Genomic DNA, 13,065 nt, shown 5'->3' with positions numbered 1-13,065 from the left:
GAAAATAGTATTTTTTTATCAACACTACATGTGTCAAAATTATTGGCACCCCTACAAATTCGTATGAACAAAATGTAACCGAAGCATATTTTCAAGCAGAATATGCAGAATATGCACATCTATATATATATTTTTTAAGTGCTTGTGTGTGTGTGTGTGTGTGTGTGTGTGTTTATAACATGATCGGGACCAAATGTCCCCATATTTGTCCCCATATTAAGGAAAACTGCTTTAAAAACAAACAAACAAAATCTTTAAAGAGCCAAAAGATTTCCTTCAATAAGTAAGTAAGTAAGTAAGTAAGTAAATAAATAAATAAATTTTGTGTGTGTGTGTCTGTGTTTGTATAACATGATGGGGACATCATGATGATGTCCCCACAAAGACAGGAATATCTGATAGTCTTGACTATGTAGGGACAAAAAAGCAAAAAAAAAAAAAAAGAAACCTAAAAATTCCAACATGTTTCCTTTTGGTTTCTGAGGCTGGCGTTCCATGTAAGGTCCTCAAAAGGACTGTAACACAAATATGCGTGTGTGTGTGTGTGTGTGTGTGGGTGGGTGTTTATATCTTTGTGGGCATCAAGGATAGGAATATCTGACAGTTTTGACCTTGTGGGGACATTTGGCTGATCCCCATGAGGAAAACTGCTTTTTTAACAAAAACATTTATCAGCTACAATAATAATTATACAAGTGAAAAGTCCTCACAAGGATAGTGAGACAAATGTGTATGTGTGTGTGTGTATACAGATCTGTCCCTAGTTAAATAAATGTGGCTACATGTAACCGTATGCTGTTTAGAATCCAATTAAGTCCTCTGCATTCATTTTACATGACATGATTGTGTATTTTGGCAAAAACACGGATTCTTCTCTCATAAGATGAAGCCCAAACAAAAGAAGTTATCTAATTCACGGATTACTTCAGCAAATATTTAGGTTTGGACAGTGGAACGGTTACAAATCCCATATACAGAAAGTGCTAGAAGGCCACATATGGTGCTCTGCAGCTCCAAACACTCACCATTACAATGAAGGCGACGGGGCCGATGAAGCTCCAGATGAAGTGGTTATCAACTCTCAGCCAACAGCTGCAAAACAATAGATGCAAAACTGCCGTTACTGAGGCAATTCAACCTCCATACAGATGTCCTCCTAACTTTTTGCTAACATTTACTTGAATAAAAAAGATGATTTGATAATCAGTGAGTGAAAAGCAGAGTGTGATCAGAATCCCAGACCGAACGCGTGACGACATGAAGCCCGCTCTCATCTCCTCTTGTCTGAAATGAGTCTGGAATGAGCTCTACATATGCCCATGCTACTTTGATGAAGAATTCATACTGTGTAGAGAATGATTTATGCGCGTATTACACAGGCCATCTGTATTTGAATCCAGTATGACAAGAAACTGTGCATCACATTGATTCTTTTGGGAAAAAGAGACGAACAAGTAAGCAATTTAGACAGAAAACCAAATCTCAATCAGGTGCCTTTTCCAAAGGAGCTGAGTCGGCATGCAAAATCATTACGGTCACAGTTTGCGCCTTTGTTCTCCGTGCTGGAATGGAAATTTGCCAGGATGGAATGGGAAAATATGCTCTGTGTGTCTTGTTAACTTGCATACATGTGCGCACACACACACACTCTCACACACACCCACACACACACAGAGAGAGAGAGAGAGAGAGAGAGAGAGAGAGATTCTCCAATTTCACACCGGTGCCCTTATAAAAATGTTACACAAAATAAAAAAAAAATGGATCCAGCTGGATCCGTGCTCTAACTGGATATCCCTCAATCGCAACAAAAAATAACAATAAAAAATTTATATGTGACCAAAACACAAACTAGGCGCGAGGGAAAATGAAAGCTAAAGGTCACTCACGCTCTCTTGGTTCCGTAGCTCCTGTAGTCGATGGCTGCCGAGATGGCAACCACTACAGCTGGGAAGAGGTATCCAGCTGCATAATAGTACTTCCGGCGCGAGAATTCGCTCTCAAAGACCTCGACGAGCATGACGTACAGCTGCACGCCTTCCAAACACATCCAAGCGAACGCAGCCAGGAAAAAGAAATGAAGAATCCCGGCTATAACCGAGCACACGATCTGAGAGATGACAAAAAGAATATACAAAAAAATGACAGGGGGAACACTGTTTGCAGGAAACAACAGGCGGTTACCATGGAGACGGATGTTTAAATCATAACAGCAATCCATCCAAGTGAGTTTCTGTTTGGAAATTGTTTTCAGTGTGAATGTACTTTGATTAACAACACAGATTATGTATTTGGACCGGGACGATTTGACCTTCTCAACTTTATCACTGCGCAGTGTATAAACGTTCCTTGACATACTAAACATTATCCACAGCATACCTCTGTTATGTCTGCAAATCCTATCCTGAACTAATCCTAATATTATTTTTTTGCGTTCTCTTTTTTCCTGGCATCACTGATTGAAAGGATCGCACCACATTCATGAGTATGTTTGCGTACCGGAGGTTCGGTCATGTTGAATCCCACAAGGAAGAAGAGCTCGGCGATGAAGAGGTTGATGCACAGGTTCTTGTGGATGGTGTTGCGGTCGCTCTGCAGGCCACGGAAGAAGCAGAAGGTGAAGATGCTGATGGCCAGGCAGACGAGGGACACGGCCACGCCCAAGCGCGTGATCACGCTCAGAAGAAAATCGTGGACGCTTCCATCACCCTGCAACACCAAACATCAAACACCGCAAACATCACTGCTAATGCTTTCTTTACCTTCACAGAATTCACAGAATCATAGTGATATGCTAAATCTATCACGTCCTTACTAACTCCCTGGTCAGGGTCACAGTGGTTTAAATTAGGCTACTCATTAGAATTCATAAGGTTAGTGATGTAGCTGAGGTTGAGGAACTGTCAGAGCCAGAATTCAAAGACCATGGCCACATTTAGGCCACACCCACCTCAGATGTAAATCCAAATACAGATACACGTAAAGATACAACTTTATAGCCATAGATTTATTTGAATTCATTAGAATTCATTAGGTTAATGATGTAGCTGAGGTTGAGGTACTGTCAGAGCCAGAATTCAAAGACCACGGCCACATTTAGGCCACACCCACTTCAGATTTAAATCCAAATACAGATACACATAGAGATACAACTTTATTTATAGCCATAGATTTACTTCCTTTGCTAGCTGTCTAACATGACATGGATTTATTTACCTTGCTAACCTTGGTTTTCCTTGCTGCCTACCTAACATAACATTAACTTTGCCTAGCTCCCTTGCTAGCTTGGTTAATTTTCCTAGCTATTTAACATAAAATTGTTTTGCTTGCTAGTTTGCTCGTCCAGCTAACACTAGCAAACATCACCGCTAATGCTTTCTTGAACTTCAAAGACTTCTGATATGGTAAAGATATTATATCAGGATACTTAACACAATATTTAGTGTGCAAAAAGATAAAAGAGTAGTTCCACATTTAAAACTATTGAGAAAAGCAATGACACCAACAATTCTTTTGTTTAACATCTACAAAAATGACTTATGAAAGACACAAAAGTAGAGATATAGAGAGTATAACTACTGAGGATATAGCCATAAAGGTTTAGCCGGAAAAGGTGTTTCTGTGACAGTGATATTATATCTTGATACCCAAGTGTTGCTAAAGTATATAGTGCAATCCATTAAAAAGACTAGCTTTTATATACCACGGATGGCTTTTATAAAAGGGCTAGCAGGGGTTTTAAAGCCCAGCTATTACTAACATCTCTGACTCACAGACATTAGACAGCAGGGGTGAATGTATCAGTAGCTCAGGTGCTCTGGACAAGCCGATTATGTGCCCGGGTTATCTTTTTATTTTTTTTCATCAATGTCCAGTAGATAAGTGACTCAGTAGGTTGTTGACATGGCAGTCTGCTCACAAGCACCTTTATCTCCTGTCCATCAACTAGAAAAAACCACTTCTTCAATTATATAGATAACCACTTGAGCTGTTTCACAGATTTATTTGTTGTGTGATATGGTGCTATTAATATTCAAATATTAAGCCAATCTGAAAACACTAACAAGTTCATCATATATGCGTTTGGATTGCATTATACTATCTTTTTATAGCCTAGTTAACAGTGCTTGCTAGCTTGCTAACATAGTTAACCTTGTTATCTGTCTTAACATAACATTAACTTATTTGCCTCGCTACCTTACTAGCTTCATTTAACTTGCCAGCTAGCTAACATAGAATTATTTTAAATGCAATCTAGTTAACTTTGCTCAATATCTAACATAAACATAATTCTTGCTAGTTTGCTCAATATTTAACATAAATGTATTACCTGCTAGTTTGCTAGTCTAGTTTACCTTGGTTGTGTAGCAAACATTTTACTTGCTAGTTTGCTACTCTAGTTAACTTTGCTCAATATCTAACATAAACATATTTCTTGCTAGTTTGCTAGTCTAGTTTGCTCAATATTTAACATAAACTTATTACTTGCTAGTTTGCTAGTCTAGTTAACTTTTGTGCCTGGCTAATATGACATTATTTACCTTGCTGGCTTGCTAAAGTAGTTAACTTTGCTATAATTTATTTTTTTTATTCCTTGCTAGCTTCAAAGATGTCCTTGTTCTTAAGACACTGCTTCTTCGTCTGACTTAAGATAGCAAGTTATAATGGCTGAACATGCATTTATCCATATGGTATTCTGGCTAATTCCACATTTAAGTCTTGGTTTAACTGTAAAATTACTTGGCAGTCAAAACAATAGCATAGCTAATGGTGGCATAGGTAATGAATGTAAAGGATTTGTCCACCTTTGGACAGTTATTAGTTGTAAAGGATTAGCAAGCAAGTGATAAACATGCTCATTTTATATAACATGATCTAAAAAGGGGGAACTGTATAAAAGGTCTGTGATGGTTTTACCCAACAGAGACGTAAACACCCTGGTTCACCCACAAGTATGTTAACCTGTTGTTTCATTGAACTGTCAGTGTCAACAAGCACACGCTCTGTTCTTGTTCACGCTCACAGATCCTGCTTCTTCACTTCTCCCTGTCACTGCTAACAATTCACTTACATTCACAGATCTGATGCTAACGCTTGTACTGACAGCACTCTTGCTACGAACTCTCACACTCCCCCACGCCTCTCACATTTCTGTGCCTTCAAGCTAACACCTACATACCACCATATCGACATTAACACTTGTATTACACACCATCATCTTTAATGTCAACGCCAACATTCCACCCGCATCCCTGCTAATGCTTACCTTCCAAACCATCGCTGCCAAAGACCTACAATCCACTCGATCACCGCTAACACCCACTTTCTCTGCTAGGGCTCAATGATGATGATAATTTAGCATGACAGCATGGGCTGCTGTTTTCAGTCATTTACAATCATTTGCCATCACTGCTGGTCATTTACCATGACAGGATCAAACTACCCACTATGACCAGCAAAGATTTGTCTGGCTTTCTTTGAAGGCTGAAAAGGTCATGTTGCTAAAACATTGCAAATGAGGGCTGTGCTAAACATGAATAAATCATTTAGCTAATCAGTACCCTATGCTGCCTAATCAAATAAATATTGTCAGTTAAAAGAGATACCGCAATGGACTAGTACAAAGGAAAGATGAATACAAAGCTGGAAAAGAAAATTATTCCTGTAAGAAACTTTCCAAGCATCTGAAGAAAGGTCCAGAATAAAGTGTTCTGAGTTTATATAATAATTTCTCAGAGCTAACTCCATTCGAGTAATTCAAACTAAGCAAAAAGCTCCAATCAGTATTTTACTTCTGATTAAATTTGTGACCTTAGCTTAAAGTTAGATTGGCATGCTTCACTCCCGATGCCTTTGAATGGATTATTACCATGGTTAAAGTTACTGTTAGCATCAAGCTATGGATGGGGTAAAGTTCATGGGGCAAGACCTGTAATTATCTTCACCACAAACCCCATGTTTCCACATTTATTATTGGCTAAATGCTAGCTGCTTATGCTATTAAACTTGTAATCCTGCTCTAATTCTATTGCTCATTGAAATATGGTCCCCAGCGCACTTAGCGTCCTCAGGGCTGTGCTCAATGGTGACGCAAATTGCCGCTCTGCACGAATCTCATGTGCTGTAGGAACATGTGTCCTAGCTGGATTTTAGCCACAAGCCGTAAACACGAGTTCATTCCTGCAGCAGGTTTCCTACTCCTGCATCAGATGTGGCACTTGTACTCTTAACAGCAATGAGGTTTTAATGCCTTCCATCCCTCACTTCATTTTGTGATTGTCAGACTGTTAGCATCTGCCTCCAGTTTAATCACTACGCCTGTTGCATAAATCACAAGGTTTTACCACAGACATGAGACCGGTGCCAGAACCAGCGTCTAATCTAAAGATGTTTACATGAGTTTAAATGGTGTTCGCTTGAAGACGGAAGACACGCAAACACTCTCTGTATGTTGTGTGTTTATAATGACGTTGTTAGCTAAGGACATCTTTGGTTAGCTATATAGATGATCACTAAAATCATGTTTAGTCTAAAGCCGCATGCTTGTTCATCCATATTAACTGGTGGATTCTTTGATTAATACTCAAGATAAGCATTCATGGCCTTAGGTTCTATTTCCCATTCATTCTCAATCCAGACAGAACATTATAATACTAAGGACACAATCTGACCCTAGAAATTTAGAAGGTTATTTTTTGTGTGGTCTATCTGCAGCAGAGGTTCCATACAGAACCCTACAATATCTGGTTTCCCTTTCAAAAAGTTTGTCAAGTACTACCCATTTGAAAGGCTAGATATACTTCGCTATCCAAAAGACCTTTGCAGAACCACTTTAAGAGCATACACACATTTAATGTCCATGGTCTCTGGCAACATCAGCCCTTAGTTTTTCATTTGGCTATCATATTGGCCAAATAGGGGAGCAGTTCTCCAGCCTAGACCTAGTTCCATCACAAGCACAGGCTCCAGGTCAGTGGGAAAAGGATCGTCAGTGTTTTAGTCTGAGAACCAGCCCTTGACTCTTTTCTTAAGGTTGTCTCTCTGGAGAAAAGTTTTATGTGTAACAGACAGGGTTCTGTCTTTTCTATCAGACACTATTCCAGATAGAATCCCTTTAGGAAGCCTTAACTATAAAAAGAACTCATAAGAAACCTCATGAGGCACACTCTAGACCACCAGGCACTGGGAGGTACACCATCAACCCTTGGCAATATGGCCAACACATTAGCCAAAATGTGGGGCAGTTGTCTGGCTCAGACCAAATTCCAACACCAGTGCAGGTTCCAGGACACTGGAAAGAGGGTAACTTAAAGGATCTACTCTCTCATTAAAAAAGGTTCCAAATAGAACCCTTAGATTTGTTTTACCAGGGGAAACTCTTAAAGATTTCATTTAGAACCTTACAACTCTTTTCAGATAAGAACAACTTTTAGAAAGCTAAGAACCCTTAACTATTAAAAGAACACTTGAGGAACCTTTCTCTTCTTAAAGTACAGGTAAGAGCAGTTATCAGTTGTTAACCGTTATCTGCTGGGCAGCAGATGTAAAAGCTGAGGTAGCAAAACCATGCCAGTGTTTCCTCACCACGTGTCCTCGGTGGGCCATGAGGATGGCGAAGTTGGTGAGGTGACTGCACGAGCAGGTGGTGTGGGTCTTATTCGTCCCCAGGAGCTTGCATCCCTGAGTGGACCAGTATCCCATCATGCTCCTCTCTGAGTAGTTCCAGAACGAGCAGTTTGGGTTGAAGTAGTTCTCAGTCTGAAAAGCAACCAGAAGATCACAATCAATGATGAGTATACACAATTTAGGCTTGGAACAGCACACTGAAATACTTCCTATCATGAGCCCTACATTGGCCTTAACAATGAAGTCTCCCTACACCATTTTCTACTTACATCAAGGTGTTCGAGAGTGAAGACGACAGGCTCGGAGACGAAGATGCGACTGGACTCCTTGTTGAGGGAGGCAGACAGGATGTGGGAGTTGACGGTGAGTGTGTGGTTCCTCACTACTCCTTCACTCACCAACCTGAGGGTGGCGTTCTCCGTGGTCAAAAAGCGCCCAAGGTGTTTGTACAACACAAAGACCAGCTTTGCAACACCTGTATTCCAGGAAGAGTTAATTACGGCTCAAGGAGATGGTGAAATCCAATGTAAGCCATGTAAGGAATAAAACACGTTGGGGTGTGCTTGGAGGGGAAATAATCATAATCAATGACGGGGTGGTGTAATTAGGTTCAGCTACCACCCTGAATCTAATTATTTTCCAATAACAGCACATCCTGAAGTGTTTTTTTCCTCTTATACCACATCAATTTGCCAAGGATTGTGATTTTGTATCAATTAAAGAATGACACGTCATACTTTTTATCCTTACTTTTTCTTTACATTTAATGTTGTGGAATGTCCAAGCTAGTTCCTGATATTGCTTATGTTATAACTTTTATAAGACAGACAAAAGTACAGCATGTCAGAAAACCAGAATATGCAAAACTTCCCATGGTGGAAAACCTAGTGGCTGTTACAAAGCACTGACATTGGAGACTTCCATATACATTAAATAAACGTCCCCTTGGAGAAATCCTTGTAGACTGTTTAAAGAACAGCATATTTTTAATCTATTTATTATTAGTCTCAGATTAAGTGATGCGTCCACCGTTGAAATCCTGTGAATTAGTTGTTACATTAAATACGATAATGTATTAGAATGAGCGTATTAATGTGTAATATAAAACTGTGAAATGAATTGCAGCTGAACTACTGCCCAAGCTGCTATTATAGATAACTAATCAACACCACTCTTCTGACCAATCAGTCTCACAGATCTTTGTGTATTACAGTATTAAATGCCAATTCTATATTACAGTAAAAAATGACTTCTCTTTAAATCCTTATTACAGACTGACTGAAATATTCCATATTTCATGAGATGTGACTGGAAATGATGCTGACGCTAAAACTATTTTAGACTTCCTCATCATGTTATACTGCGATATCAGTATACCATCACACAGCAGGTCTCAGTGACGATATACATGATCCCCGAGTGCTGTGAGGTCTTTGCACCGGTAGGATCATAATCCAGTTTAATTCTTCATTACACCACGCATACTGGAGGATTACAGTATTAAATTACAGTCTTGAGGAAGGGATGTGTACTGGGTTTATTTTCGTCAAGTTGATTTAGCAGCCTAGCACTCACACCCTGTCATCGTTCAGACAACCTAACCCATTTGTCATGGTTTATACGGGTATGAAATTTCACTCGCCACTGCAGAGCTTTGGTTCTTGAGGACATTGTTCCCAAAACAAACAAACAAAGGCCAATACATAATCTCTACTTTGTCTGACAACACAAATCCAAAGATCTGTGGCTCACGTTACGCCAGTTGTCGCAATCTGAAGGGTCTTGTACATCTCAGAAAGTATAGTGTGAAATATTTAAAGTGTTCGTATGAGTGGTATATAAAACTTCTAGCAAAGCTGAAATGGAATTTTGTTTGATGTCCTGGTGAAATTTTTGACATTTTCACATCTCTGTTTTGCTGTGTCATGTAGCTATCCAACAGCTTGATCAAAGGTGAGATTCACTGTGTGAGCAAATGCTTATACAACATGATCTTTGAAGGAAGGTGGCAAGACAAGATTTAAAAAAGCAAATGAAAACATTTCCACATTCATTTGGTGTAATATATTTATGGTTTCTTAAGTTTGGGGTCTCAAAGTTTATGATAGGCAGAAATTTTTTTTTTTATATATGTTTGCCAGAATTCAGTCACAGTGACATCCATCAGGATTTCGAAACTCCACCTATATAATAATGCATGACTCAGAACCAGTTCAACTTGCTGATTAGACGGATTTGAAAACAGTCCAGGTGGGTGTGGCCTAGGATACTAATAAACACTTTTGATTGACACGCTCTGTTCGAGACTCCCAGCCTGCTTCCTAGCTTAAGAGGAACTTAACTCTAAACAGACTCCATAACTGGGGACAGAGCTAAAGGCCTAAACGCTGCACAGAATATAACACAGCGTTTTTAGTCTTGTGATTGGTCAGAGTTAAGTTACACAACCTTTACCCAAGATTAGACTTGAAGATTTTTGGGAAAAACTTGGAAATTCACTGTTTGTTTAGACTTTGTGCTGCATGTTGGGTCCCACAAGACCAACATTAACCTAATTAAAAGCAATCACAATCTTGGGTTCTCTGGAGCTTTAAGCATCTGAAAGTGAGCCATGGCTCAATTCTATTTCACTCACCGTTCTTGCTGTTTAATTTGACTGAGTTGGCGGGGAGCTGGATGGTGGCGCCTCCTTTGCTTGTCTGTGGGAACCTGAAATCCTGAACGTGGCCGTCTGTGCTCAACACGTACACGTCCAACACTGCAGGAAAGAGAAAAACAAGACAAACATTAATGGCATTACCATTACAGGCAAAATTTTATATCCATGTAAATATTGGATACATGATTTTATTGTAATCCTATAAATAGAATTTTTCCTATACTTCTATAATTGAATAAGCCAGAGATAACCAAAAAAATGGGACATAGCACATCATTTATTTATTTATTTTATTTACTCTTAATTTACCTAGAACTGCTCGTAATAAAAGTAACAGTAATAGCACGTCCACTAACACTTCAGTTCTCAATATTTGTACACAGAAGTGCTATAAGTGTTACACTTCACTCTACACACCAAATGTACAATATATATTTGTTTTAAATCTTATTTAATTTTTCCAGCTTCAAGGTCATTTGAGTAAACTATGGCAAAGGGAATGTGACACGCTGAGCTGATAAAAGTCCCTACAGAACTCACATCTAACAAGAGGCAGACTTGTAAGTGAAATTAAAAAAAAACCAAAAAAAAAAAAAAAAACAAGACTTTCTGAGCCTGCTGTAATGTATCATCACTTTCTAGTGTCCAAGCTGATATATTACACTGCACATACATATATTTTTATGTATAACAATATATTTCAAATACATTAAGGGGAAATGTGCTGTACATATAGCGCATAATATATTAAATATATTGCATAGATTTTTTATACCATATTTCTGCTCCATAAGGAATAACAAATGGTCTGAAGTTAAAATCCATTCCCCTGAGTATAAAGACGTGGCTAAAGATTAGTCGTGATTTTCACTTTCTGCATGGCTCCACAGCTCTATTGAAGAAATATTTGCACGTTTAAGCTCTGCCTTGAACCAGGTCCTTTAGCGCGATTTAATCTGTAGCTTGTGTACAAACCTGAGCCATCACTTCAAAGCAAAGCTTATGACTGGAAGGAAAATGTCACAATAACAGTAATAAAATGATCTGTTTATGCCACTTTGTGGTAAAAACGAGGCTCTGGAACGACGACCGCTGACCCGCTTTATCCTCCAGCCACAATCCCTGCATTGTGTGCTGCTGAAAAGAAAGATATGGAGCGTTTACCTATCTTGGGAGTGGAACCACTGAAAAAAAAAAAATACACAAAGTACACCAGAGTACACAGTGTGTGAATGTCAAATATAGCCGGGATCAAACCTATCACTAGACTTTTACTGTGATTCCTCCTGTGGCTGCTGATAGGTTTGTGTCTTCAGCTGCGCCTTTAGGGCCCCGACGGAGCACAGCTCCGAATCCATTCAGACTCCGTTCTGAGCTCGCTTTGATGTGTGAAAATACAGCGAGGTCATGCGTCAGTATTAGCGCAAACTCCCTTCTCTCTCTCTCCCTCTCTCTCGTGCTCTCCTCCGGACTGTATCTCTCTCTCTCTCTCTCTCTCTCTTCAGCTTGTATTTCTGACACTTGGAAATAAGAGACCTTTTTTGGCCCTTCTATCTTTCTTCCTTTTCTTCCGGCAGCACATATCCACTCCATCTATTTCCTTCAGCCCTCGAGCAGTTGCCTTGTGTTGCGGTTGAGTTAAATTATGCTAATTACCGGTGAGAGACGGAGACAGAGTGGCAAAAAAGTTTTCCTAATATGCTCCAGGGCACTTTCTGTCAGCCGTGGAGCCGGCAGGCACTGGGCTGCATCGCTAACCACATCTTACGTCTCTCAAAGCGAGGACGGACTGAAACAGGGCGTGCGAGGAGCGTCTGCAGCCGGGGGAGAAAAAAAACACTAGTGTGAAAACTAGATTAATGCTGTTTTCAACACTTGCCAAAACAGGGAAGTAGTTATTAAAAGACAGAGAGTTGAAATTAAAGCGGTTCTATTATTTAAGAAGCGTTTTTCTCCTCACACAGCCACAGTGCTACAGTTTGTTGTTAACGCATCATGTGTCTTCTTTAAAGCTTAATTATTGTTTACCGTGAAGATTTTGCCAGGATACTATAAAATCAGCATATGACAAAAACAGCTCAAAATCAAAACAAAGCAGAGAAATAAATAATAAACAGGACGATGACCGAAAAATGCTGAGGATATTAATGTAAAAAAAAAAAGCCTCAAAATTAAAATGCAGCAAATAAATAAATTGGAAGATGATTGAGAAATGCTGAGTTTTTCTCAAATAAACAACCAAAAAAAACCCTCAAAATTAAAATGCAGCAAATAAATAAACAGGTAAATGCTGAGGTCAGAAATGTATAAATAAATAAATAAATAAATAAATAAATAAATAAAAAAAATCCAACAAGCTAATATATAAACTGGTAGATGATTGAGAAATATTGAGATTATTGATTTAAAAATACAACTAAAATAAATAAATAAATAAATAAATAAATAAATAAAATCCAGCAAGCTAATATATAAACTGGTAGATGATTGAGAAATACTGAGCTTATTGATTTAAAAATACAACTAACTAACTAACTAACTAAATAAATAAATAAATAAATAAATTAAATAAATAAATAAAAACACTCAAAATTTAAATCCAGCAAATAAATAAACAGGTAGATGATTGAAAAATGCTGAGGTTATTAATGTATAAAAAATATAACCAAACCAAAACAAGCAAACAAAAAAAAAAAAATTTTTAATTAAAATCCAATAAAAAAATTAAATTGCTAGATGATTGTGAAATACTGAGGTTATTGATGTAAAACTACAACTAA

General features: G+C 38.5%; 1 protein-coding gene across 8 annotated transcripts in view; it reads right to left on the bottom strand.

Moving 5' to 3' along the window:
• LOC113526595 (adhesion G protein-coupled receptor L2-like) overlaps nucleotides 1–13,065 on the bottom strand; it is a 125,632-nt gene that overhangs the window by 26,573 nt on the left and 85,994 nt on the right. For all 8 annotated transcript variants that reach the window (XM_026913781.3, XM_053233786.1, XM_053233789.1 and 5 more), the window contains 6 exons: nucleotides 10,262–10,384; nucleotides 7,896–8,101; nucleotides 7,585–7,758; nucleotides 2,500–2,709; nucleotides 1,890–2,110; nucleotides 1,026–1,092 (listed from right to left, as the gene is read on the bottom strand). In XM_026913781.3, coding sequence (XP_026769582.3) covers nucleotides 1,026–1,092; nucleotides 1,890–2,110; nucleotides 2,500–2,709; nucleotides 7,585–7,758; nucleotides 7,896–8,101; nucleotides 10,262–10,384 — 1,001 coding nt within the window. The remainder of the gene's footprint in view (nucleotides 1–1,025; nucleotides 1,093–1,889; nucleotides 2,111–2,499; nucleotides 2,710–7,584; nucleotides 7,759–7,895; nucleotides 8,102–10,261; nucleotides 10,385–13,065) is intronic.

This window comes from Pangasianodon hypophthalmus, chromosome 4 (genome assembly GCF_027358585.1).
Source record: "Pangasianodon hypophthalmus isolate fPanHyp1 chromosome 4, fPanHyp1.pri, whole genome shotgun sequence".
NCBI lineage: Eukaryota > Metazoa > Chordata > Actinopteri > Siluriformes > Pangasiidae > Pangasianodon > Pangasianodon hypophthalmus.
This window is presented reverse-complemented; position numbering and strand designations above follow the sequence as displayed.